The 25,138-nt window shown below is 61.1% G+C and overlaps 2 protein-coding genes across 2 annotated transcripts in view; both read left to right on the top strand.

Annotated features, from left to right (window-relative positions):
• Positions 1 to 276: 276 nt before the first annotated feature.
• On the top strand, positions 277 to 14,683 carry MKS1 (MKS transition zone complex subunit 1). The gene is made up of 18 exons (XM_044456162.1): positions 277 to 363; positions 1,677 to 1,795; positions 3,603 to 3,670; positions 4,387 to 4,542; positions 5,277 to 5,374; positions 5,490 to 5,618; positions 6,091 to 6,195; positions 6,302 to 6,410; positions 7,675 to 7,731; positions 8,639 to 8,681; positions 9,084 to 9,146; positions 9,670 to 9,740; positions 10,033 to 10,102; positions 10,387 to 10,494; positions 11,578 to 11,711; positions 11,822 to 11,904; positions 13,578 to 13,675; positions 14,216 to 14,683. Exons 1-18 carry the CDS (start codon positions 284 to 286, stop codon positions 14,311 to 14,313), a joined length of 1,689 nt encoding a protein of 562 aa, XP_044312097.1. The 5' UTR covers positions 277 to 283; the 3' UTR covers positions 14,314 to 14,683.
• A 1,116-nt stretch (positions 14,684 to 15,799) lies between these two features.
• MROH2A (maestro heat like repeat family member 2A) overlaps positions 15,800 to 25,138 on the top strand; it is a 30,301-nt gene continuing 20,962 nt past the window's right edge. The window contains exons 1-8 of the mRNA XM_044456089.1: positions 15,800 to 15,935; positions 16,868 to 16,995; positions 17,211 to 17,336; positions 19,480 to 19,611; positions 20,398 to 20,563; positions 21,949 to 22,146; positions 24,491 to 24,642; positions 24,782 to 24,925. Of these exons, the coding sequence (XP_044312024.1) occupies positions 15,800 to 15,935; positions 16,868 to 16,995; positions 17,211 to 17,336; positions 19,480 to 19,611; positions 20,398 to 20,563; positions 21,949 to 22,146; positions 24,491 to 24,642; positions 24,782 to 24,925 (1,182 nt within the window). The remainder of the gene's footprint in view (positions 15,936 to 16,867; positions 16,996 to 17,210; positions 17,337 to 19,479; positions 19,612 to 20,397; positions 20,564 to 21,948; positions 22,147 to 24,490; positions 24,643 to 24,781; positions 24,926 to 25,138) is intronic.

Raw genomic sequence — 25,138 nt, 5'->3', positions numbered from 1 at the left:
GGCCCCACTCGGCAACAGCGGCGCAGCTCTCAAAGGGGCCCGCGCGCACCGCATTTTCATCGCGCCCCGGCTTCGCGCCGCCCTCCGGGCTTGGCCGGCCGCCGGGCCCCTCCGGCCGCGCGGTTGCTGGCGGCAGCGCACGGTGCGCAGGCCGGCCGCCCCTCACGCGGCTCCGGCGGGCGCGCCTCCCGAGCGGGGCGCCAGGGGTCGCTCTCGCTCTCGCTCCCGCCGCGCCCCGCCCCGCCCCGCCCCGCGCGTCCGGGGAGACGCGGCCGCGGGCGCCATGGCGGAGGTGGCGTGGGGCGAGGACGCGGGCGCGGCGGTCTACCGCTCCCGGGACCCCGTACGCAACTTGCGCGTCAGGTCGGTGCCCGTCCGGCTCGCAAGGGAGCGGGCGCCCGGCCGAAGGGTCGGGGCGCAGCCGGGGGGGGGGGGGCGCCCCGGCGCCCCCCGGGTGCTTTGGGCCAGAGGTCCCCTAATCCTCGGCCGTTCCGGCTGCGGGATGGGAGCTGTAGTCCTACAAATCCAAAAAGTAATGGACTTGAGACGCAAGGGGTCTCAAGAGCGTAAGGGTGCGATGTAGGCAGGTTTTGGCCAGCTTGTGCTGACCAGGGAGCTGCAAGATTTTCCAGCCTTTCATAGATATATCTTGCTGTCTGAATGTGCCTAGGTCTGCAGAACTGATATAAGTGTGCAGAGGATTGCGCCCTAAACGTGTGCAAGGATCGCAGCACCAGCAGTCTAAAGAGAGGCCAGGGTAGCCCATGCCTTTCTTCTTGCAAGCTGCAGCAGGGTGCGCCGTCTCAAAAGTGAATAGAATAATGAACTTTTCAGACCATGTGTTTACTTATTCATTTATTTATAAGATTTATACCCTGTCTTTTTTCTTACAAAGAACCCAGCAGCTTACAATACTCTCCTCCAGCTTCTCCCAATGTTTCCCCACAACAACCCTGCAAAGTAGGTTGGGCTGAGAGTCTGAGACTGGCCCAAAGTTCCCCAGTTGGCTCCATGGCCGAGCGGGGACTAGAAGCCAGCTTGCCTGAGTGCCAGACCCGTGTTCTTAGCCATGGCACTACACTGGCCTAAGGTGGTTAACGGCCACAAAGCATGGACTTAAAATCCAACTGAAGAGCAATAAAATACAGAGGACCGAATGAGGAGGCCAGCAGAGGGAACTGCCCAGCAAGTCATTTGATGGGCTTACAGCCTGTTTGAATGCAAGCATCTTTGTTCCATCAGCCAGAGCCCCTTTGCAAGCTGGTTTAGAGCAGAAAGGTGATTTCCAGGTGCCCTGGCCACCCACACCTACCCTTCCTGACCTTTGGCCACCGTAATGGGGGCTTCTGGGAGTGGCAGTCCCGACCTAATGTCTGCTCAGCCCTCTTCTGGGTGACCCACTCCGAAGCGGCAAGATAATTCCTCCGTTTACAGTCACAGGCCTGCCGCTGCAGGTCCGTCCTGGGCCCAGGGTGGTCCCCTCTGTCCCCGCAGATCCATGCTTGTAAAAACTTCTGCCGTAATCGTTGTTCTGGAGGGTGCCGTAAGCCTTCCTGCTTTTGCTCCCCCCGCCCCCAGTTGCGGTCGCTTGTCTCTGGCTTCTCCCCAGGCATCATGATGCCTGTTTCTTGGGCAAGCGCTACGCATGGCTTTCCTTTTCTCCTCCCTCCCTGCAGGGTCTGCCTCCAGCGGGTGACCTCCACCAGCCTCCTGCTGCAGCAGCTCCAGCAGCCCTTCTGCCCCCCCGGCCGGCAGCTCGTCGGCTTGGCCACCCTCGGCCCTCATGGCCCGACAGGTGAGTGCCGCAGCCCTTGGGGGTCCCACGTGGTGGCACAGAGCTGCCGCCAGGCTGGCTGTTCCCACAGAGCGGACACCCTGCAGGCGTTTTGAATGACTGCCCCGGGATACCAGACCATCATCCAGGTTGGCGGGGGCTGATGGGAATTGAGGACCGAACCACCCAGAGGGCTCCTGTTTTGAGTCGACTGCCATAAAACCAGCAGACCATCTCTTTGGCACCAGTTCTTAATGAGATTCCTTCCCCCTTCAGCCAAAACATCCCCGTGTGTCGCATTCTCCTACTGGTTAAACCAGGCACCTCGATCGCAACACTCACAGATGCGAAGCACCAACAGCCACAGCATCTCCGGGGGACCCACGTAGCTCTTCCCTCTGGGATCCCCTTAAAAAAAGATTGGTAATAAAAATGTTAGGGCTTCGAGCTCCTGAACCTGGTGCTTTGCGGGCAGGAAGAGGAAGCAAGGCAGGGAAGTGAGAAAGGGCGAGGCTGGAGACGGGCAACAGGCGAGCACTGCGTGGGCACGCCAGGAGGCATGTCATTCCCTGCCTGTCTCTGGCCGCACTCCCTCCTTCCGTCCCCGAGCCCTGTCCTCCGCGCACCCCGCCCTTGATCAGCCAGGGCCCCGCGGAAGTCGCCAGCTCCTCTGTGGGAGCCATTTTGCAGGGGTTCCCACAGCGGCTGCGGCCGTTCCCCAGTGCGCCCGAGCTCAGGTGCTGCCGTGCTTCGTCGGCTCATCGACCTGCCATCTCTGAGGCTTTGACTTGGGTCACGAGGTTCCACAGGTGAAGAAAGCGTTTCATCAGTTCACACGGTCCACACACTGAGAGACCACAGCGGGGGGCCGTGCCAGCCCCTTGAGTGCTACAGGCAGCAGTTCGGGGATGCGCGCCAGTGAGACCCCCGCCTTACCTCCCCCAGTGGCACACTTGCCGCTCTGGGGCTGGCGGTGACAGGCAGCCAGGTTTGGTCCAGGACAGCCTGCTGCCGATGCCCTCCGATCCCGGAAAAAGTACTTTGCTGCTTCCTTCACGCCAGGTCCAAGATGGCCCACAATCCAGGGCAGCCTCCTCCTGCAGGAATCCTGGGTGTTCCTACAAGAGGCCGTGTTTTCTCCTTTGGAAGCAAACGCACCTCTTTGTTTCTGTCTCCCCACTCATGTCTCACCCCTGTTGGCTTGATAAAGGACAGTGCGAAAGGACTGCTTACCTGATCCAGCCATTACCCCCTACCTTCAGTTGGTGCAGAATAGAACTGCCAGGCTGCTGACGGGGACTGGGCGTTGTTCTCATATAACCCCAGTTCTCCGTCAGCTCCACTGGCTCCCGATTGAAGTCCGGGCCCAATTCAAGGTGTTGGTTATGACCTATAAAGTCCTCAACAGCCTGGGTATCTAAAGGAACGCTTGCGTCCATATATGCCCTCCCATCCCTTGAGATCAGTTACAGATGCCCTTCTCTGGGAACCCTCTGTGAATGATATTGGGAGGGTGAGTACCCAGAGGAGGGCCTTCTCTGCGGTGGCGCCCCATCTATGGAATGCGCTCCCCAGAGAGGTCCGCCTGGCGCCATCATTATTTGTTTTTCGGCGCCAGGCTAAGACCTTTTTATTTAAAACTCATTTTAATTGTTAATTGTATTTATAGGATTTTAAATCTTTTAAGCCAAGATGCACTGGGTTTTAATATTTTTACTGTTTAATTGTTATATTTATGTATTTTGTTTTTGTTGTGAGCCGCCCCGAGGCTTTGTTGCGATGGGGGCGGCATAAAAATGTAATAAATAAATAAATACCTGTGTTTCAGATGACAGTTGCATTGAGGAAGAGAAAGAGGAGGCTATAATTGGCTGGCAAGAGAAACTGTTCAGCCAGGTGAGAGCTGAGCGAATGTCTGTGATCCCGATTTCGTTGATATTTGTGACATTCCTGTGGGGAAGGCCAAGCTGAGGGCCAGCCAGTCAGTTTCATGTCTAAATGGCCAAATGGTGAATTGACTCCAGGCCTCCTTCATCCAAGGATGCTGTGCTTGCCCCGCAGAGCCCCGGCACACGTTCCCGGACGGTCTTTGTGCGCCGTGAGGTCTGGTGCTTCCTGTGTGCCCACCTCCCCCAGGAGCGCTTCTGTGGCAGGGGCTCCCAGCTGCTGAGCGCCTCCACCCCCTTCTTGGAGGACAGGGCTGCATCTTCCCCAGCGGGAGCTCTTCCTGAATAGCATGAGAGCTGAACCTCTTTCAGCTCAAGAGTCAAATTTGGTTTCAGAAACAATTTTGGGGGCCACATTGCAGCAGTGGGTGGGGCAGAAGAGGCGAATTTTCTAATGATCGGGAAACAGGCGAAGCTTTGGTCCCAAGTGGGCGGCCTTGATGCCCAGCTCAGCCGTTCCACGCCCGACTTGCTTCAGAGGAGTGTCGGTGCAGCCCAGGGTGGCTGATGCCAGGAACGCTGGGAGCTGCAGACCTGCTCATTGAGAGGGCGGCGGGTTGTGGGGAAGCCTGACCTAGAGATTCTCAAATGCAGTTCTTGTTCAGGGGACTGGGGCGTTGCGGGGCATTGTGCCTCCCCCATTAGAGCTTTCTGTGCTCTGCTCAGTTTGAAGTGGATCTCTACCAGAATGAGTCCGCCTGCCAGAGTCCTCTTGACCACCAGTACCATCAGGACGTGCTGAAGCTGGAAGGGTCAGGGAGGCGGACAAACACCCGGATCTTCACGTACACAGACCACGACCGCTTCACCAACCTGGAGGAGGTGCCTGCCTACTTCTTCAGGGGGTTAGGACAGGGATGTGATTTATGACCCCCTTTCCTGGTGGCACAGAATGCAAAGTTTGCCTACTGAGTTTCAGCAACAGGACGGAAGGAGTCGCTCATTTCAGAAAAATAAGAATAGAACCGGGCAGCTTGCTTTTTGCTGCCTTATGAATTGCTGCGCCTTTCTCTGTGTTTCCTTTGCATCGCAGCTTCTTGAGAGGCACTTTCTTCCTGTTTTACAGACAAAAGGAAGGAAAATTGATGTTTGTATTTTAACTTAATGTTGTGAGCCGCCCCGAGGCTTTAGCAAATGGGGCGGCATAGAAATGTTTTAATAAATAATAATAAAATAAATAAATAAAAATTAGGGAGCAAGAGGGTAATTTGACAAAAGCTGCCCGACAAGTTGTGGCTTGGTTCATACATAACACTAAGCTATGGCTTAGATTGTTGAATTCACGTGTGTCCAAATTTGGAAGGGTCCCCATGCAAATACTTGTGGCTTCTTAGCCATGAACAATCCGGAAGGACAGCCGAGATTTGTTCTTTGGTTATAATCTCTGGATTGTCTAAACCGTGGGGGGCTTTGGTATATTAACTCAGAATTGTGGGCTGTTTGGGGGTCATTCTGCCGAGCCACAGACTGTACTGGGCTGAGATGGGGGGTGGGTTGTCGCGTCTGCCTCAAGCACAGGCTGGGGAGAAGCACAACCAGCCCTCTCTGCCTTCCAGCACTGCCAGAAGGTGACCACATCTGGGAAGGAAGTGCCGTCGTACTTGACGGAGAGGATGGCCAACGTCAGGAGGCGGCGGCAGGAGCGCCAGCCAACGTGAGCGGAATCCTCCTTGCTGGCCACTCCAGACCCTGGCGGGCCCCAGCCCCTTGGCTGCTCCCACAGAGGGGGCCGTTCCTGCCGTGCGTGACCTCTCCCATCCCTCTGACAGAGAAGGGGGTGCCCTGAAATCCCGCCTCATCACCTGGCAACCCTCGGAAGAGTTCATCAAGAACAACCATGTCATCAACACCCCTGTGCAGACCATGTACATCATGGGGGACTTGGGACCCCCTGGCAAGTAAGTCAGCGGCTGCTGCCCCATCTCTCTTCCCCCACTGTCCCTGTCCGGCTTCCACAAGCTCAGGGAAAGTAATCGGCTCGCCTTGGAGACTAGGCCGCGGCAACCAGCAGCCAGGCCAGGGGCTTGAAGGAGGCCTCCGACCTCCAGGAGATCCCTGGCAGATCTAAGGCCGAGGGCGCATCACAGGTGAGCAGAGGCAGAGGGCAGCCTGGACCCTGGTTGGGGGGTGGGCAGTGCTGCCCTGCTGCCGGGGTCAGGTGAAGCGGGTGCGGAGGAGATGCAGAGGGCTCCTGCCTGGGCACCACCGTCTGCTCGGGCACTGGGTTCCCGCAGCCGTTTGCGGGCTGCCTTGGCTGGCCGAGGGCTCTCAGAAAGGAGCTGCACCCACACGCCCGGCAAAAGTGCCCCGACTGGCCAGCCCCCCGGGAGCTGGGAGCCAGGGCTGCTCTTTGACCCGCTCTCCCCACAGGCTTGGTTGCAAAGACTGCGAGCACGTCCTCTGCACAATCAGGGCGGACAGCAACGGCGTCATCACGGTCAAGCCAGACTTCACTGGCACGAAGGGCCCGTACAGGTAGGTCCGTGGTGTGCAGGCCAAGGCCTCTCCGGGTGAGGGGAGGGGCTGCTTGTGGGGAGGAGCTTTCCTCTCAGTCTTTCCCCCGTGCTCTTTTTGGCTGAAGGATCGAAACGGAAGGGGAGAAGCGGGACATGTGGAAGTACACGCTGGAGGATGCCTCGGCCCACTTCCAGCAGGAGGCGGCGGCCCAGGAGCAGCGGGTCTTCAAGGACGTAAGGCTGCGGTCCTTTGCCCTGGAGGGGAGAGGCGTTTCTGCGGGCTGAGCTCGCTGCCCTTCGGTCCGGAACGGGAGCCCAGTGCCGGCGGCTGCGTCCGCCCGTCTCCGCAGGCCTCGGGCATGCTCCTCAGGGCACTGTCGTCTACAGGCGTGGAGTCGAGCCTTGCGCTGGGCACACGGACTTCCGGGCATCGTCAGTCGACTCCCCTGCGCTCGCCAGGGCCACAGTGCTGCCCGGGATGGGCGGCCCTCTTGGGCTCCCGGTCTGGCCGCGTCTGGCTGCTCTTCTTCCGATGTGCCAGACCGCAGCCCCCCGTCCAGCTCTCGGCCTGATTGGCCTCGTAGCCTGGCACATCGGGAGGATGTCCCCTGGGGAGGGTGGGGGGGGCAGTCAGGCCTCCTTAGTGAAATGCTGGTCTTGTGCAGGCATAGAAATGTAATAATAATAATAATAATAATAATAATAATAATAATAATAATTTTTTTCACCCCTGCCCATTGGAACCCAGTGGACTTCCATAGCGCTTCCAGTCCAGGAAATGGGATTTTGAAAATCCCAGCCAGAATTTTCAGTTTGCGGGGAGGGGTTCAGGAGAACAGAGCTGCATATTTTCAGCGTCATTTGCATAAATACAGATTTGCTCAAATGGGGTCTGAAACTTCAGTTTTGCATAAAGCATTTGCCCTGTTCTTAATGTTTTAGCAGTCCCTCATCTAACTGCTGGTCCAGGATGTTTCCTTAGTAAAGAACCACCTCAGGTGCCTCTGGTTCGTCCCACTGCTTCCTGGGTAGACCTTGCTTCACATGAAACGGGCCATTGCCAATTTTGTCCAGATTTTTTAAAAAGCAAAACTGGGGAAAGCTGCACAAGTTGCAGCACTGAAAACCTGCACACATTGCCTGAGCACAAATTGCAGCTTGTTTTAAACGTGGACATCTGTGTGCTGGCTCAGCTTATGCTGAGGAAGTACTGAGGGTCCAGGTGGCTGACGTGGGAGATGTCAGGGTTCCACCTGCAGGGGGCGCCTTGCAAAGCGCACCGTCAGCTGGCCTTCAAGGCACTGCACTGCGTTCAGGGTCGTCGTCATACAACGGGCAACCCTCCTACCGCCTGCTCGGCCGGTGCAGAGCATCTGCCGGAGTCCCACGGCACCCGCGACGCCACGGCGTTGCCTGGGATCTCCCACAGCAGCAGGAGCGCTCCCCTGGTCGCTGTCCCCTCGGACGGCTCCCCTACCGCCTGCGCTTCCTTCCTTAGCTGTACAGCCGCCACAAGGAGCACCTCAGCAGACTCGTTGGCTCCGACTTTGAGATGGTGAGTGGCTCCTGCTGGAATGACTCTGTTAAGGCAGACCCCCCGGGTTCGGGGCTGGGGAGCTGGAGAACCGGCGGCCCTGCTGGGCTGCGCAGGCCCGCACAACTTGACCAGCTGCGAAGCTGCCCCGAGAGCGGAGCTCTCCGACCGTTTGTGCACAGAGCTTGCGTGCTGCCGAGGGGCCAGCCCACCTGTCCCTGACCCGCTGGGCTGCGAGCTGCGGCGGCCCAGAGAGCAGTGCAGAGCGTCGGAAACAACCGACACGGCTTGTGCGTGTCGCCGGGCCCTGCCACCGAGGCCGCGGGCAGAGAGCACAAGCGCCCTCCTGCAGCCGCTCCACCTCAGCTGGACGGCTCCCGTCTGAGTGGCAGCAGAGCGCAGAGTAGTCTGCGGGGAGGGCAGCGGGGCTGTGGCACCCCCTGAGCATGCAAGAGGGAGGGGGCCCGCAGCTGCCTCGTCTCGGGTCGGGCCTCCGGCTCCTCTGATGCTGCGTCGTGCGCAGCCCTGGCCCGGGAGCCAGACATGGCCCTGCGAGATGCCCAGGCGGACCGGCCTCTGCCCCCGCTCACCAGCCGTGCAGACGTTTTCTCAGGTTTTGCCAGCGATCTGTGTCCGTCGTCCCCAGAGGCCGAAATGCTGTTTTTGAGCCTTTGCTGTGGGCCAGAAGCACTTCGTCGTTCCCGAGCTTGCTGGCTCGGGCGCTTGCCCCACGTGTCCTCTGGAACGTGGTCCCGGAGAGCCTCTCCAGGCTGGGGAGGGCAGGAGGCTTTGCAGCCCCCATCTGTGGCTTCCCACAGTCTCGCCCGGGGGGTCTTGCCGTCGACTTCCGGAGCCCCCTGAGCTGGAAGTGCCGGGCCTTCCGTGGCGACCCCCCACCGCTGAGCTCCACTCTCTCCGCCTCTTGCAGACCCCCCCAGGCACCCTCCGGCTCGTTGTTAACGGCGAAATCGGTAAGAGGCTTGGCCATGGAGGGCTGCCCGCCTCCCTCCCTCCCACGGGGGAAGAGTGCCTGCAGGTGGCGGGAACGCATTCCAAGCCGAGCCACCTGGGAACTGGCCTGGCCTGGCCTCCCTTGAGAGTGGCACACGGCTTGGGGGGGGCGGGGACCCCCCCCGGGCTGGCACTTGGGGGGGCTGCTGCCAGCTGTGCTCCACCCTTGGCGTGGCTTCGGCCGCTCCAGCGTGTCCGTGGGGCGGGCTGGCGGTCCCGGCCAAACAGTCCTCGGTGCCTCCCCCGCCCTGGGCTGGGGAGAAGGCCCGTTTGCTGCAGGCTGCGGAGATCTGGGGGTGGGCGGCCATGGAGCAGGGAGTTTCTCAAGCCCCTGCGTGGGCTCCTCTCCCCCCCCCCCCCAGTTTCAGCCCAGGGCTACGAGTACGACAACCTCTACGTCCGCTTCTTCGTGGAGCTGCCCGACTGTGAGTGAATGGAAACTGGGCCAGGACAGGGCGGGAGCAGCAGCCCCTGCTGAGCCCGCCGGCCCCCTGGCAGGGGGCCCGAGGCTGGGTGGCGCCCTGGGCCTGCCAGGGGAAGAGCCCCTTCGTGCCGAGCCCGGAGCTGCGCGGGCCTGGCCGCTCTTCCCCTCCCGCCCTGAGCTGCTTTCTTGTGCGCTCCACTTACGGGTCGCTCCTCTCCTTCCGCACCCGTTTCCCGGGAAGGTCCGGTCTTGGCCTGCCGAGGGGCCCCTGGATAACCGGGCCCCGCTTTCCGGAGCCAGGAGCAGAGGCTCCCGAGGGCAAAGCGTCCTTGCGCAGGGGCCCCGCAGATGCTCCCGGAGCGAGCGAGGCGCTGCTCTGTGCGTGGCGGCAGCCCTGGCCCAGCTGGGCAGCCGCGGCCTCGCGTGCTGGGGCATCGCCGCTTCCCAGTTCTTCCCCACCTCCCACCCTGGCCCGTCGGTCCCTTTCCTCAGCCTCGCTGAGCCTTTGCCTCGCTTGCCCCTAGGCTGGTCGTGCCCGCCATCCCAGCCGCTCTCGGGGGTGACCCAGACCTGCGCTGCCCAGGCCTGTGGCAGGGTAAGTGGGCAGCTGTGGTGTGCGGGCCGGCGGCCGAGCCGCAGTCCGTGCGGGGTGGCTGAGTGCGCACTCCTGGGCGGGCAGCGGGTGGCGGCCCTGCCCGGCTCTCGCCACAGAGAAGAGCCGTGGGCGCCCCGGGCATTTTGAAGGGGCCTTCCCTGACCTGGTGTCCTTTGGCTGGGGGAGGATGGGGCTGTAGGCAGCCGGCTTGCAAAAGGATGCTCTCAAATGCTCGGTCTGTGAGCCGGCTGGCCTTGCTCCAGGCAGAGACTGACCTGCTTTCCGTCCCCAGGACAGCGTGGCCTTTTTCTCCTTCCCTTTCACCCTGGATCTGTTCTTTGCGCCAGGAAACCATGCAGAAGGTGAGCACAAGGGGAGGGGATCCGCCTGGGAGGGGATCTGGGCACGGGCAAATCCGGACAGCAGCCTGGGGTGGGGGGAATACCGGGCGGCTTTCTCCACACGAGCCCCGCTGCGGGGAACGGCGTGACGGAGGCGCGCCCTGTGTGGTGTGGCTGTGCCTCCGGCCAACCTGCCTGTGAGTGAGGGGGTCTGGCCAGCGCCTGGAGGCCGCCGCTGCCGCCCCCACCATGGTTCTCCCCCCAGGAGCCGGCAAACTGCAGCTTTTGGCCTCTCCTTTCCCTAGGCACCTTCCCCCAGTGGCCTGTCCTCTACTTTGAGGTTCTCTCCTTGGATTTCTGGCAGCGGTACCGCGTTGAGGGCTATGGGTTCGTGGTACTGCCGGCAACGCCAGGTAAAAGGGCTGGGGGCCACGGAGCCTGGCGTTTGGGCCTGGGGGCCGAGTGAGCCGCCACAGCTCGTGATTGTGCTCGTGGCACGGCTTCGTCAAGATCGGGGCCCGGCCCGGTCGTCTCTTCAAACGCCCGGTTCAGCCACCCTCGGACCTCCTCCTGCGGGAAATCTTGCGCAAGTGTGCATGCAGAACGGATGGCAATCATTGGTGCTGCAGCAGTGTCAGTGTCTGAAAAACATCAAGGCTTGGGAGGCGGGGTGGGAAGCACAAGCTGATGCAGCGCCCAGGCAGAGCCGCGCGTTCCTTCGATGGGGGGATGCGGTGGGAAGCTGCCGAGCCGCCGGCACCCGCCTGCAAAGGGTCGGGCGTCTCCCGTTTCTCCAGGGCCTTTCCTGTCCTTGGCCGGCTTGCGTAGTCAGCACCGCCTTGTTCGCATCTGTTCAGAGCAGGTTCCATTCTCGGGAGGCGCCTTCCAGTATCAGAGGAACTACGCCTCTGTGCCCCAGTTGCTGGGGCACATGGGGGAGGGGGTTCTGCACACATGTCCTGCTTCTGGGTTTCCCATGAGCTGCTGCTTGGACCCTGTGGGACGGAACACTGGCTAAGACGGGCCTTCTGTGGTCTGATCCAGCAGGGCGTGCCTTCTGTTCTCACGGGGTTTGAGTGCTGACTCTTCACTCTGAGCTCCTTGGGAGGAAGGGCCGCATAATCTGGGACTGACGAGGGTTCCCTCCGGCACTGACCCCGCTGGATTAGGAATCCCGCATGCGTCTGGCAGGCGGAATCCCCCTTGCTCCTTCCTGGCTCCTCCAGGCCTGGAGGGGAGGAGGCCGTGGCGGCCCCCAGAGCGGGAGAGCCCTCCTTGGCTTGCACCCCCAGGGACGCCGCCTCTTCTGGGCTGCGTCGGCCAGCAGGCTGCTCCAGGGCTCGGGCAGGAGCCAGCTGGCCAGGGTCGCTCACAGGTACCCTTTGGCCGCCCCCCCGGGGGCACCAACCACCCTGCTGGCCAGGCGCACGTGTGCCAGGCGGCTCCCCGACCCACTTCAGCGCCTGTGGCGTGCCTTTTTCCCCCCCGCGACTCAGGAGCTCACGTCCTGGCGGCTGCCACGTGGCGCCCTGTGCGGCCCGGCACCTTCTCGGAGCTGCAGAGGTTCTTCATCGGTGGGTCGCCGGAGCTCGAGGACACAGCCTACGTCAGGGTGCCGAGCACGTTCACCGTGAGTGTTTGCAGCCTTCGTAACAGCCAGAGGGGAGCCCAGGGAGGGAGTGGAGGAAAGTGGCCGGCGGCCGCACGGGCGCTTCAGACTGGGCCTCTTCCTCCCTGCAGGGCGACCGCCTGAGCCGCTTCGGCTTCCGCACCGAGACAACGGGCTGTGTGACCTTCCGGCTCCACTGCCTGCAGCAGTCCAGGTAAGCTTGGCTCGGGGGGGCCGGGGGGCACCCCGTTTGGGCCTGCTCGCTTGCAGCCGGGCCGCACCCTTTCTGTGATGCTCGCGGCCTGGCGGCTGCCTGCACAGCAGAGAGGGGGAAGCCACGCCGACGCCACTTCTGCGCCTTTCAGCTGGACGCTGGGGGTGCTCAGGAGGCCCCCCATCCTGACCCCTACCAGGACTCTTTCCCAAAGGGTTGCTTGGCACTGCTTGTCTGGAGACCCGGGAGGGGGCCAGATGATGGCGCCCTTCAGTCCAGCCATTTGGGTCCCTTCCTGCCTGAGGACAGGTCTCCTGGGCACCAGGGGTCCCCGCCGCCTTACTCAGGGGCTTGCTGCGGCGAGGCTGGTGGGGGAGGGCAGCAGGGACTCCTCCGCCCCAGCCAGAGGGAGCCCCCGCAGGCCAAGCAGGAGGCTGCTGGGGGCTGGGGCACCCCATCCCTGCCGCGGGGCGAGGGCGGGGCTGCTCCAAGCTGCTGCTCTCAGCCCAGAGGGCGCCGCGTGGTTCTGGACCCTGCAGCGCCTGGCGGGGCGCCTCTCCGTGCCCAAGGACGCCCAGGCGCCGTTGGAGGCCTCCTCCGAGCCCCCTTCCTCTGAGGAGAACTTGGTGGGTGCTCTGCCCCCGAGGGCCGCACGGTGCCAGCGCTGTCATCTCTTTGGTGCCTGGACAGGACAGCTGTCTTCTCCCAGGAACTGAATGGCATTTAAAGCCACGGTGGGCAGACTTGTTTTTAATGGCTGAGGCCCCATCGGGGAGGGTGTTCAAGGACAGGCTGGACTTCCACATGATAGGCATGTCATGAGCTGAGCCAGCTGGAGCCGGGGGTCAGACTAGATGGCCTGGGAGACCCCTTCCAGCTCACTCTGGTTTTATGTTTTTGAAACATCTGGTTTGTATTGCAACTGATGTGGCTGTTAAGCCATCTTAAAATGTTGTATATTGGAATTTTTTTCCAGTTGTGTGTGTGTTTTATTTTTTAATTTATACAAGCTTTTTATATACCGTTTTCCATAGCCAATTCGGCTGTCAGAATGGTTTATTTTACTGCATATGTGGTCTGTGTTTTTTGAATTCTTGTGAACTGCCTGGAATGGTCCAGCCTTCATGAGGAATAGAAATGCAATGGAGTGAAACTGGGGTGGCAGGGAAGGGGTGTGCCGGGCACTCCTGCAGCCGCCGGGGCCCTGGGAGCACCAGGAAAGGTGCCTGGCTGGTGCACCCCTGGCCTCGATCCACCGGCGCCACGGCCTGCGCCACCCCAGCTCTGCCGTGGGCAGGCGCGCGTGGCCAGCGGGGGTGGCAGGAGGAGCCTGAGTCGTCCTGAGGGGAGCAGGTTGGGGGGGGCTGCCGAGGCCGGCGGGCGCCACAGCAGCCCCCTTCAGAGTGCGCGCATCCGACCGAATAAGACGCCTAAATATTTTCCTGCTGGCCTCAGACTAGGAGCCCATCCAGAGCGGCATTCCAGCTTCCTGGTGTGCTTCTGGGAAGCCCATGTGTGGGCCCAGGATGGGGCAGCCCCCCTCCAGGGGCTCTGCCTGCATGTTGTGCTGGTGGGGGGGGGGGGGGCTCTTGTCTCTGTCCAGGGCTCTCGAAGGAGAAAGAAATGGGCTCTTCTCCCCACACATGCGTGGGGCTGCTGCCTTCTTTTGACAGGGCCTTCCTGGAGTCCCGCTCCATGAGGAAGCGCATGCAGAGCGTCCCGGACCGGCTGGGCAGCTTCGGGCAGCAGGACTCCCTCTACAACGTCCTGGGTACGTGGAGGGTGTGGAGGGGCAGGTGGTTTAATGGATCACGCTTCAGTAGACGTTCTCCCTCGATGAGTGAGGGCTCCTCTCCTGCTATACGCCTCCTTGGAGGCTTTTGGATAAAACCGTCAGTAAAGGGCACTTGGGTCTACTTGTCTATGGACCAACAGCGTAGCCTGCCTGCTCAGCACGGGTTGGACTTTCCAGGAAGTGTGGTGTTAGATTCCCCTTTGAAGAGCAAGCGGATTGTGATTCTTTCAGCCTTGGGGTTTCTCTGAACAATACAGAGCAAAGCCTTCGCAGCTGCAGGGCAGTGGCCGGAAAAACGGCCCGGAGCAAGACTTGGGGGCACAGAATCCTTGTGCCGCTTCCGTTCCCTTCCAGCTGCTCTAACCCGCTTTGCCTCACCGCCTTGGTTCACCCATTTTTAATTTTCTGTGCCCAGAATTTCCGGTGCAGGATGGGCCTGCGCCCTGTGTCTGGGTAGGGGAGAGTAGCTGGCGCTCGGGCCGCACAAGCATCAACCCCTCCGTTCCTTGGTTGCAGAGGCATTCCAGCGTGCCCGACGCCGGATGCAAGAGGCCCGGGAGAGCCTCCCGCAGGGCCTGATCCACGCATCTGCCCCCACCGGTCGTCTGGCCTGAGGCTGGCTGCCCGGCTCGCTGCCTGGCTGAGCACAGAAGATTCGAGAGACACGCAGAATGCCTCTTCCTCGGTGGAAGAGGCGGCCAAGGGCTCCCCTCTGGGGCCGGAAAATGCTTCCCAGGCCTCGAACTTGCGTTCTGTTCTTGTACGGGGCCTGGTGGGTGTGTCGGGGGGGGGGGGCTACCAACAGGACCATTTTCTCCCAGCAGGAGAGCTGGCACTTCCCTCCTTCCAGCCCCCATGACAGGAAGTAGCAGGCACTCTTTCTTTCATGCTTTCGGGAAGACTAGCCGGCTGGGGCATTCTGGGAGTCGTAGGTCCGTGGAACAGGCCTTTCTCACAGCAAAACAATAAATCGCCATAAACGGAGCTTTTGTCGCCTGCCTCACCAGTCTTTTTATTTTTCGAAGCGTCACCTGCGGAAATGCCCTTTGCCATTTCTCTCTCCGCCGTGAGGCTGCGGCTGCCACCCTTGGGCTTCCCTCCCGCCTGCCCTGCGATGGGGCCCCGGGGCCAGGCCCGCGAGGGTGGCCGGGGGGGCAGTGGGGGGGCCGCCACCCTCCTGTTGCTGGGCGCCCCCGTCTCCCGCTCCAGAGCTGCGTGTGCACTGCTGCGCTTCCCACAGGCCGCCGTGCGGCCACCAGACGCCACCTCTTGCTGCTGGGCCTGGGCCTGGGCCTGGGCCGTGGCCGCCCGGCCTCCCGGTGATGTCACAGAGGCAGCGGCCGCCAGTGGTGGGTCCATTAGCCAAGGCGACGCGGGCTCATCTCGTGGACGCACAACCAGAGGCCCACCTTGATCTGAGAGGCTGGCGCTCGGGGGCAACTTGAGGCAAGAGCAAAGCCCTCGGTCCCTTGCACGGGGAGCAGGATGAGGCCGAGGCCCCCTTTGAGGGTGGGGGAGGGGGCCCGATTCCTCCTCTGCCGTGACGCTGCCTGCAGGGCCCCCTTCCCAGGCCTTGAGGTGCCGGGCTGAGGTCTGCACACGATGGCTCGGCCTGCCACCTTTGCCAGCCTTTGGACGTAGACGCTCCCTCCCTGGAGCCCTTTCGGGGGCTGCACGCACCCGGGGGGTGCCATTGCCGGCACCCCTGCACTTCCGCTGAAAAGCGGCGCATGCGGGGCAGGTGATCGCCTTCCTGGCAGAGCCGTGCTCCCAACGCCCGCTCGCCAACTGGGCCCCCTCCCTCCGTGGCTCCCTCGGTGGAGTACAGGGTGCTTCGGGGAGCTGGTGGGGGCGTGCTGAGCCGGTGCCCTGGCCCGCTGCTGCTCTGGCACCCTTGCGGTCCCCTCGGGCTTGCTCTCCATCCTCCGGGCAACTCCCAGCAGCTCCTGGGGGCTCTGGCTGAGCTGCAGCCCAGCACTGGGGGAGGCCAGGTGGGTGCGACTGAGCACCCTTTGGGGGGGTTGAGCGGTGGGGTGGGGGGTGCAAAGCCTTGCCGTGGTTTCTTTCAGTGCCGCACAGAGAGCACGGATCAGAAGCAGTATGGCTGAAGAGGGAGCTCCCGGCGGCGAGGGCGAGTGCTCAGAGTTTTCGGGGCGATTTATAAGAACGAGAGTAGAGGGAGCCCCAGGAATGAAAGAACAGACCACGGCATGTAGTGCTGCAGCCGACTTCGCGGGTGAGTCTGCCCCCCGCCAGCAATGCTGCTCTGCACCCATGGACCCCCAGAACTCAGAGGGTGCCTCAAAAGGGCCTTCCTCTTGCCCCCTCCAGAGGCACTGGTTAGCAGCCTCCGTCGTCCACAGGAAGCAGGCTGGGGGTGGTGGGAACGGTAGTCCACATCGGGAGGGCTCTGGTGTAAGAATGTGGCTGCCCGTTCCGACGACGGCCTCCCAGTTTGCCTTGGTGCCCGGGGCGTGGAGCTGCCCCCCCCCCCCGGGCACACACGGGAGGCACACGGGGGATGCGGCTCTGTTCTGGAAGAGGCGGCCAGCCGGGTGGCTCTCGAGCTTTAACAGGCCAGATTCTCAGCCTTTACTCGAAAGATGAGGGGGTGAAGCAAGGCTTGGCTTTGCCCGACCCCTCCCTCATTTCAGCCTGTGCTCACTGTTGCTCGGAGGTGCCGGCATCTTCAGACCCGTCATGGGTCCGCCGATCGTTTAAGTTACTTGCTCGGCCAAAGTCCACCTGCTTCTGTGCATGGCCGGGAGGGGCAGGGCAGGGCAGGGCAGGGCCAGACCATCCAAGAGCCCTGAGGGTCCAGGTGGCCCAGCGGTCGCCGTGGCCAGCAGTCGCCCGTGGCTCACCCGCAGTGGCACGCCATGGGGACGAGCCTTTCCTCTCCCACCCATCAGCACGTGGGGGGCACGTGGGGTGAGAAGCAGTGAGAGGAGGGGGGCACCCCCGCCCTCCCATGCCCTGCACAGCTTGGTCTGCTTGCCGGCCACCCCGAGGGGCGAGGGCGCTGCCATGGCCAGGCCTGTCTCCCAGCAGGGAGCCAGGGGGCCGCCTGGGCCATCGTGCCCCCCGGCTCTTGAGACGCGGGGCGGAGCGGTGTGCCCGGCCTGACAGGCTGCCCCGCCGTGTCGCCCCGCCCTCACCTCTGCTCAGGAGGCCTCTGCCCCGTCGGCCGCCTGCTGCAGTCCCCAGAGGCCGCGGTGCCCCGCCTCGTCCACGCAGCTTGCAGCCAGCCGGCCGCCGTGATGCCCGCCCTCGCCGCGGTGCTCCAGCAGGATGAGGTGCGAGGACCGCCGTGGGGTGCTGGCCCGGGCAGGGGTCCCCCAGCCCACGCCCCGCGGGCCTCTTCCAGTCCCGGGGTGGAATTCCACCTTGGCGGAGGAGGAGGAGGAGGAGGAGGGCACGGGCGGTGGGGTGGGCGTGCGAACGGAAGGGGGGCCTGGGCCAGCCTGGTGCCCCGCGAAGGGCAGGCTCAGCACCCGTCGGTCTTCCCCAGGCCTCCCCCTGGCAGAAGGTGGCCATCTACCGCAGCCTCTGGGCCATGCTGGAGCGCGGCCTGGCCGTGGAACCCGCCCAGGCCTTCATCCTCGCGGCCTCCAAGCAACTGAGAGCGTCGCTGGAGGTATGGCCGCAGCTGCCCCCGAGTGGCGGGTTTTCACATCCGTGTGGTTGTTGGGCTGTGCCGTGGGGATGAGCGGCACTCTTTGGACATGCTCAGAAGAACACTGTCCACATGTTTCTGTGCTCATGGAGTTGGTGCAGCACAGGAATGGGTTTCAGGGACTCAGATGTAGCTGCTTCAATCCTGATTCCCCTGCAGCCCATGCAGGACCAAAGATGTGTAGGAAAAGAAAATCAGGTATCCAATTCTCTGCCCCCCGCCCCATCTTCCCTCTCAACTTCCCCCTTCCTTTGAAAAAACATTAATCCTGGGGTGTTGCTTTCTGGACATGGTGACAAATACCATCATATCTCTCCCTCAGTCTACTCTTCTCCAGGCTAAACATGCAGCAATCAATCAATATTTATTGATCAAATTTTCATTTTGGCTTTTTGTTCTACAGCAATTACTCAGTATAGTTTCTTCACCTTCTTAGTCGCAAAATCAGCCATGTCTAATTTTAATGCATAGTTGTTTAAATTTGATGTTCATAGACACGTTAGGTTCTCTCCAGCCAATCTGGAAAGTAAGATTCATCGTCTTGCTCACAAGTTTTGCCCTCTTCATCTTGTCCTTGAAAGTCTCTGCTGCAATTCTTTATTTTATCATTTGTTTCTTAATCGTATGACAATTTAACACTTTAATTCTAAAATAGCAAGAGAAAAAACTCTTCCAAAATTTTGCATAGGGTGAATATTGATACATTAGAGAAAAGAAGAAGAAAGGGTAGACTTTGAATAGAAAAAAAAAGCTAGGAAAAAAAGGGAATGGTGGGCAAGAAATGATCAAATTAGTATATTTTGTGTATATTAAATGCCTGTGTATTAAATTGATTAGAAAAGTAAAAACATAGAAGCAGAGCAAGTAAGGGGGTCCTCCCAGGCCATCTAGTCTGACCCCTGGCTCCAGCTGGCTCAGCTCATGACATGCCTCCCATGCGGATGTCTAGCTTATCTGTACACCCCCGCACCATTTGGGTTTCAACCACCCTCTGTGGAAGTCCATTCCATACCCTCGGGGTTCTAACTGTCAGGAAGTTACAGTTATTAATTATTGTTAGTCCAAAATTAGTATGAGTTAATTTATTAAGAAAGAGATCTAGTGTTCTCTGGTGACTCTGGCTGATTGTCTGTGGATCTGCCAGTCAAACCAGTGTTCCTCTAATCATCCAACCTCTATCAAATTAATGCTTCCCAAGTCTGATTTTTCCAAAGTCCAGCCGATGGCTCCAACAGCACTATAGCGCAATTGCCAGAGTCAAGAAAATTTAACCGCATCACGCTTTTGGCTCTCTCTTCCACTCTTAGAGGACGGGAGTTCTCTGTTTCTCCTTTTCCCAGAAGCAGGGCCATCCAGGAATCCCAAGGCCACTTTCGTGGTAAATTCTGCAGGTCAGTTTCTGACCCATCCCCGAGAATTAGGGCTTCTGCGCCTTTCTCTCACAGCATTTTCACCTCAAAGAGAAAAAGAGGAATGGCGTCTGATCCGTGCCAATCACTCCCCCCCCCCCCCCCAAAGTGCCAGTCCCCACACCCTTCTGGTAAAATCAACAAATGAGTTTGTAGCTTTACATCCCTATTAGCAGTTAGATAAAGAAGAGCAGGTCAGGCATAAGCATTTTGGGGTTGTTTTTCAAAGTCCTTTTTGCTGAAGATGGCAGGTTATATAGTCCCTTGGCTTGTGGGGAGAGGGAAAGGGGAAGAAAAAACTTGGGGAGAAAACAACAATATCTGGAAGGCAATTGTAAATAAGCCCTTGTTTCTCGTGTGGCCTTGATGCTTTCAAACTGATCAGGTTTCCAGATAAACCTGATCTGTTCACCTGACACCAGATCTTCGTTTAGAAGATGGAGCGAAGAAATTAAACAAAATTAATTTTGCAATGCCATCGGCAAGACAGAGTAAGAGGACCCTCAAAGGCATCGCAACAGATCAGCCTCTTCCCTAGAAGCAGAGCCACGTGGCGCTGGGGGCTCTTCATGCTGTGATCTGCAGCCCCTCCAAGGACCCCCTCACTGGTGGGCTCGCACCAGTCAGGTTGTAGTTGCCCTCTTGTACTGCGAGTTCGAGTCCGTGATGTGTGTTTCCCATACTCTGGGCTTTAGCAGACAGACACGAAAGAGCCCGTGCCTTCGTCTCCAGCTTTCTTCCATCGTTGCTTGGAAGGCTGTTACCGGGCACGATTAGAGCAGCTCGCTTGCTTGCGGCGCGTGAGCCGCCGTCGTCGTGACACCCAGGTGCGCGTCTCCCTCCCCTGCGGGGTCCGGTTGCGAGTCCCCCTGACAAACTTGCCCGTGCGGGGCCCAGGCACCTCCTTCCCAGTGCTTGTGAGGCGCAGCCCGTCCCTGGCCAGCAGGCCAACTTCCGGGAAGCGTAGCCTCTTGCGAAGACATTTTTCCGATGAAGTCTTTGGGTGACCTGGATTTTTTTTTTTTTTTTTGTACGCTTCAAGCATGCCTTGCGGGTGGACCCGTGCTCCCTGAAGCCACTTCTTTTCACTGCAGACATACGGTGGCTGACGCCGTTGCTGATTTGCCTGGGGAAGGCATTCTGTGCAGCCGCGTCTCGTGGCTCTTGGTTCCTGCTCAGACGTGGCAGCAGCTGTCTTCTCTTGCCTGCCCACAGCTGGCTGATCTCGGCCTGTCTGTCTTGTTCTGTGCATCTGACGCCGTCTCAAGGGGGTCTCGGAGGCGGGGGCCTTCCTGCTGGTGGTCCCCAGTGGGGGAATGACCTTCCCAGCGATGCTGCTGGCACCAGTGCTGTGACTTTCCAGTGTCCAGTTTCAACCTTCCCTGCTCTCCAGCATCTGGCAGCTCTGGAGGTGGCTGTATTCCCAGTCCTGGCTTTTCCCGTTCTTCTTAGCGGCTCTGAGTTCCTTCAGCTTTGAGTATGTTTTAGCTGCTGCTACAAGAACCCTCGAGCCTTCTTTGTTTCTGTTAAGAAAGGCATCTGGTCAGCTTGAAGCATCATTATAACGGTTAATAATGCTACTCCGACGTGCTCTCTGATCTCCCCCCTCCCAGCAAGAGGTGTCCCAGGAGCTCCGTTCGGCTGCCAGCAACACCCTGGTGACCTTCGCTCGCCAGCACTTCCACCCCATCATGACGGAGCTTCAGCGGCAGCTCCGGCCCTTCGTGGAGCCCGATGAGTTCACCCTTCTCACCTTGGGCAAGCTCGCAGTCAGCAATGGTAGGGGGGCGGGAAGGGGCAGGTCGCGGGGCGTGGGGCTGGGGCTTCTGTCCCCCAGAGCCATCTAAGCTATCAAAGTCCTGACTCAGAAGGGGGCTGGTGCTGGCTTTTACACACCCACCTTAGCCCCACCCTGCCTCCCCAGGGGCGCAAGGGCAGCTGCTGTCGCTCTGAGTCTGGGTCACCCGGCTGCCGGCTGCGGGGACTGGGCCGAGCGGGCAGCGATCTCTGACGGAGGGCCAGATCAGCCAGCGGCACCGTGGGCAGCCGCCTCTGCGGCTTGTGGGGGCCCTTCATAGCTGGGCCGACTCCTTCCTCACCGACCGGTTCTGGGGCACACCGTTCGTGCACGGCTCCCAAGAGCAGCGCTCCCTGCAGCTGCTCCTCCGTTGTGTCCCGGAGGGCTGGGGGCTGCAGTTCAGTTGCCCCTGGGACTAGCTCCTTGCCAAGACCGGTGCCAAAGCTGTGGCTCGCCTGTGTGGGCAAGGGCGGCCGCGTAGCCTTCCCGGGGACGGGGAACCAGCGCAGGGCCCAGAGGGGGGGAAGCGCGTCGGCCGGAGGAGAGCAGGCCAGGCGGCAGACGCCATCCCCACATCCTGCCACAGAGTCCATGCGCTCAAGGCTGCGGGGAAGCCCTGAGCGTGGCCCTGCCTTGTCTTGCCGGCACGTGGAACAGAGAGCCTCAGGCTGTGGCCCGCCCGGCCCGGCCAAAGCGGCCCTCCAGATTGAGGCGGCTGGGGATCTTCCAGCCTGCTGGGGGTCAGGCCAGGGCCTTCTGCGTGCGCGGCCGGGGCTCCGGAAGTGGCGTGAAGCACACGTCCTTGCGGCTCTGCACCAAGAGCCGGTCTCGGGTGGGGACCCCGGCAGCAGCAGCGCAGGCCCAGCCAGGTCTGCTGGTCCCGGCCGGGCCCCCATTGCGAGCGCTGAGCGCCGCCAGCAGGCCTTCGGGCAGGGCTTCCTCCAGCCATATCTGGAGGTGCTCCCAGAGGTTCGACCAGGCCTTCAGCACACCGGGCGGGGCTGTACCACAGCACTACAGCCCTCCTCCTGACAATGAGCGGAGGTTCCCGCCTCCTTTCTTGAGCCACAGGCAGGTCCGGAAGCATGACAGGGCCTCCCCTGGAGCCGTCCTCCAGGCACCGCCCCTGAGAGAGGCGCTGAAGGCAGCGACAAGGGGGAGGGCCTTCCTGCTGGAGGCCCCCAGCTGCAGAAGGCTCCCCAGAGAGGGCCCCCTCAGCTGTCCCTGGCCCCCCTAGAGGGCCCCCTCAGCTGTCCCTGGCCCCCCTAGAGGGCCCCCTCAGCTGTCCCTGGCCCCCTAGAGGGCCCCCTCAGCGAGCCCTGGCCCCCTCTGGCTTCTGGAGCACACCGTCCCTGGCTTCTCGCAGAGGACACCCCGGTCCATCTTGGTGGGGCTGCTGCGCGGGACGGAGGACCCCCTTCACAGGCCGCATCCTGCGCCCAGCAGCGCTTCCTGCTCACCACAGTGCACAGCTGCATCCCCTTCCTGGGCCTCACGCTGGCCACCCTGCAGACCGTGACACGCCAGACCGAGGACAGCAGGCGGCGCAGGGCCCTCTGCGCAGGTCAGTCCGGGAAGCAGCCTCAGCCCCCCTGCCGTCACTGCCCCTGCCCGGGGCCAGGCAATGCCGGCGACCCAGGCCCCCGGGGGGCCCCGCCCCAGTGAGGCCTCTGGGCGCACCAAGTCTGGCTGGCGTGCGTAGGTGGCCCCGGCCGACGGGAGGGAGTCTGCAGGGCCCACACCTCTGCAGGGCCCTGAGCTGAGCCCTACCCTGGACGGCATGTCTGTCTGGCCGTGCTGGGCACTGGGTGAGAGTCTCCCCCTTGGGGGCGCTGCTCGCCCTGGCCAGCTGCCGGCCTGGCTTCTGCTGCCCCCCCTTCTGCTCGCCTGTCCACCCTGTCCGTGGCCAGCATTACAGGCCAGCCCAGCTGGGGACTTACTGAGGACCCGTCCCAGCAGCAGTCCACGTACGAGCAATCCTGGCCTCGCTGCCCCCTTCCTCCCCCATGCCGCCTGCTTCTGCAGCTCCTTCTCTCCTTGATCGTGGCCTGTGCTGGCCAGAGCTGGGGGAGTTGCAGCCTGAAACATCTCAGGACATAGGAGGAGTCCTGCAGGGTCAGACCAGAGTTCATCCAGGCCGGCATTCCACACAGCCAGTGGCAAAGCAGCTGCCTGAGGGATCCCCCAGACGGCAGGGTGCGAGGCCTGTGCCTGCCACACTCCCCAGCGACTGGCACATGCAGGCAGGCCACAGGCACGTCGCCAGCGAGGCTGGGAGCCTTCCTTGCAGGGGAGAACTGATCCCCTTCCAACACCATCGGGATTGGTGGCTGTCTCCACCTTCTGTGGCAGTGAATGTCATCCTTCAACTGCCCTGAGTCTCCTGCAAACCAGCTTCATGGGATGACCCAAAGCCCCCAAATAGGTCGGCGAGACAGGGCTTACCCTTTGGAAGCCGCACTGATTCCTTTTCAGCAGGACTTGTCCCTCTGTGCGCTTATGAATTCTATCTTTGTTGTTGTTAGTCACAAAGTCATGTCTGACGCATCGCTACCCCAAGGACAACATTCCTCCAGACCTTCCTGTCCTCACCATTTCCCAGAGTCCACTTAAGCTCACACCGACTGCTTCAGTGACTCCATCTAAACATAGAAACATAGAAACAGAGCTAGTCAGAAGGGGTCTCCCAGGCCATCTAGTTTGACCCCTGGCTCCAGCCAACTCCGCTCACGACATGCCCACCATCTAGGCACCTCATCCTCTGCCGTCCCCTTCTACTTTTGCCGTCAATTGTTCCCAGCATTAGGGTCATCTCCAGGGAGTCCTTCCTTCTCATTAGGTGGCCAAAGTATTTGAGTTTCATCTTCAGCATCTGGCCTTCTAAAGAGCAGTCAGGGTTGATCTCCAGGACTGACCGGTTTGATCGCCTTGCGGTCCAAGGGACTCGCAGGCGTCTCCTCCAGCACCGCAATTCAAAGGCCTCAATCCTTCGGCACTCAGCCTTCCTTGTGGTCCAGCTTTCATAGCCATACATTGCAATTGGGAAAACCATAGCCTTGACTATACACACTTTCGTTGGCAGGGTGATGTCTCTGCTTTTCAGTGTGCTGTCTAGATTTGCCATAGCTTTCCTCCCAAGGAGCGAGTGTCTTTTAATTTCTTGGCTGCAGTCCCCATCTGCAATGATCTTGGGGCCCAGGAAAATAAAATCTGTCACTACCTCCATTCCTCCATTTCTTCCCCATCTATTTGCCAGGAATTGATAGGACCAGATGCCATGATCTCAGTTTTCTTACTGTTGAGTTTCAGGCCAACTTTTTGCTCTTCTCCTTTATCCGCATCAAGAGGCTCTTTAGTTCCTCTTCACTTTCTGCCAGTAGAGTGGTATCATCTGCATATCTGCAGATGATACCGCTCATCCCCCTTCAGCGCTCCTTTAATTCTGTGCCCATCCAATGGCCCGACTGCCTTTCTAGCTGGTTTCTTTTTTCCTTGAGGGCTGGCCTGAATGTTGTGAGCAAGAGGTTCCCCAAAATGTTTCTTTGGAACAGCCTGGAGTACACGGGGCGCCTCTTTGGATTAACTGCATGCTAGGCGGAGGCAACATCCAGACTCGCCAAGGGCGGGGGCCCCTGGCATCCCCCCCCCCGCACTTGCCCCTCTGTTGCTCCAGGGCAGTCAGCTGGCTCACCAGCTGCCCCTTGCCCTGGCCCAGGTGGGGGAGGGAACGAGGAGCAGGAGAACCCGCCAAGCGAGCACGCAAGCAGGAGCCATGGGGAGGGGCGAGGGCAAGGGCCGTGCTGGCGAGGGGGTGGGCTCCTGGAGGGAGGGGCTGGCAGGGGACCTGCACCAGGGCTTCCCCGCGTGCCGGCAACCTGGTCCCCTCTGCTCTCCCCCACACGGCCAAGCCCTGGAGCAGATGTGCCAGGCGATTCGGGTCTACCTGCAGACCTGGGAGAGGAGCTCCTACCCACGCATCAGCCTCCAGCAGTTCTCTGCCTACCTGCTCCCACTCTATGCCCACATCACCCGCACCTGGCTGCCCGGAAGCGACTCCCAGGTGAGCTGCCTGCCAGGCCAGCTGGGAGCTCCTGGTTGCCCTGCCCGGCGGTGAGGCGGCCCCGTGGGCCAGGGCGTGCGCTCTGGGGCCTGGTGAGCCGCCGCAGCCATGCCCCTCAAGCTGCTGTGCCCCCCGGCAGGTCAAGCTGGCGGTGCTGAAGATGCTGGGACCCATGCTGAGCATCCTTCTGACCCGGGCGGAGGCCCAGGCCCAGGTCCACCGCGACATCTGCCTGCTGCTGGCGCAGTACGAGAGCGGCATCGACACCCTGCACATCACGAAGGTGAGCCGCTGGCGAGGGGCCGCTGCAGCCCACGGAGGCGCCCCCCGGCCCTGGGGCTCCCCCCCTCCAGCAGCAGACTTTGCCCTCCGCCCGCCCTCCCCCCGGCGCTTTGGGCGCTCCTCATCCTCGGGCCAATTTCCCCTCGCAGGAGGGTGGAAGAACCCCCCTTGAGTAGCCTTGGGCCAAGCTACATGCACGCCTGAGGCGTTGCCC

This window comes from Varanus komodoensis, unplaced genomic scaffold (genome assembly GCF_004798865.1).
Source record: "Varanus komodoensis strain SLA01 unplaced genomic scaffold, ASM479886v1 scaffold81, whole genome shotgun sequence".
NCBI lineage: Eukaryota > Metazoa > Chordata > Lepidosauria > Squamata > Varanidae > Varanus > Varanus komodoensis.
Note: the sequence above shows the minus strand (reverse complement) of the source record. Positions and strands in the feature narration are given on the sequence as shown.

What these genes read in the sequence shown, in the direction of transcription:
- MKS1 (XM_044456162.1), top strand. Translation starts at nt 284, where the DNA reads ATGGCGGAGGTGGCGTGGGGCGAGGACGCGGGCGCGGCGGTCTACCGC. An exon ending in AAGAGAAACTGTTCAGCCAG is followed by an intron (nt 3,671 to 4,386) that starts GTGAGAGCTGAG and finishes TGCTCTGCTCAG; the next exon opens with TTTGAAGTGGATCTCTACCA. An exon ending in GGGTGCCGAGCACGTTCACC is followed by an intron (nt 11,712 to 11,821) that starts GTGAGTGTTTGC and finishes TCCTCCCTGCAG; the next exon opens with GGCGACCGCCTGAGCCGCTT.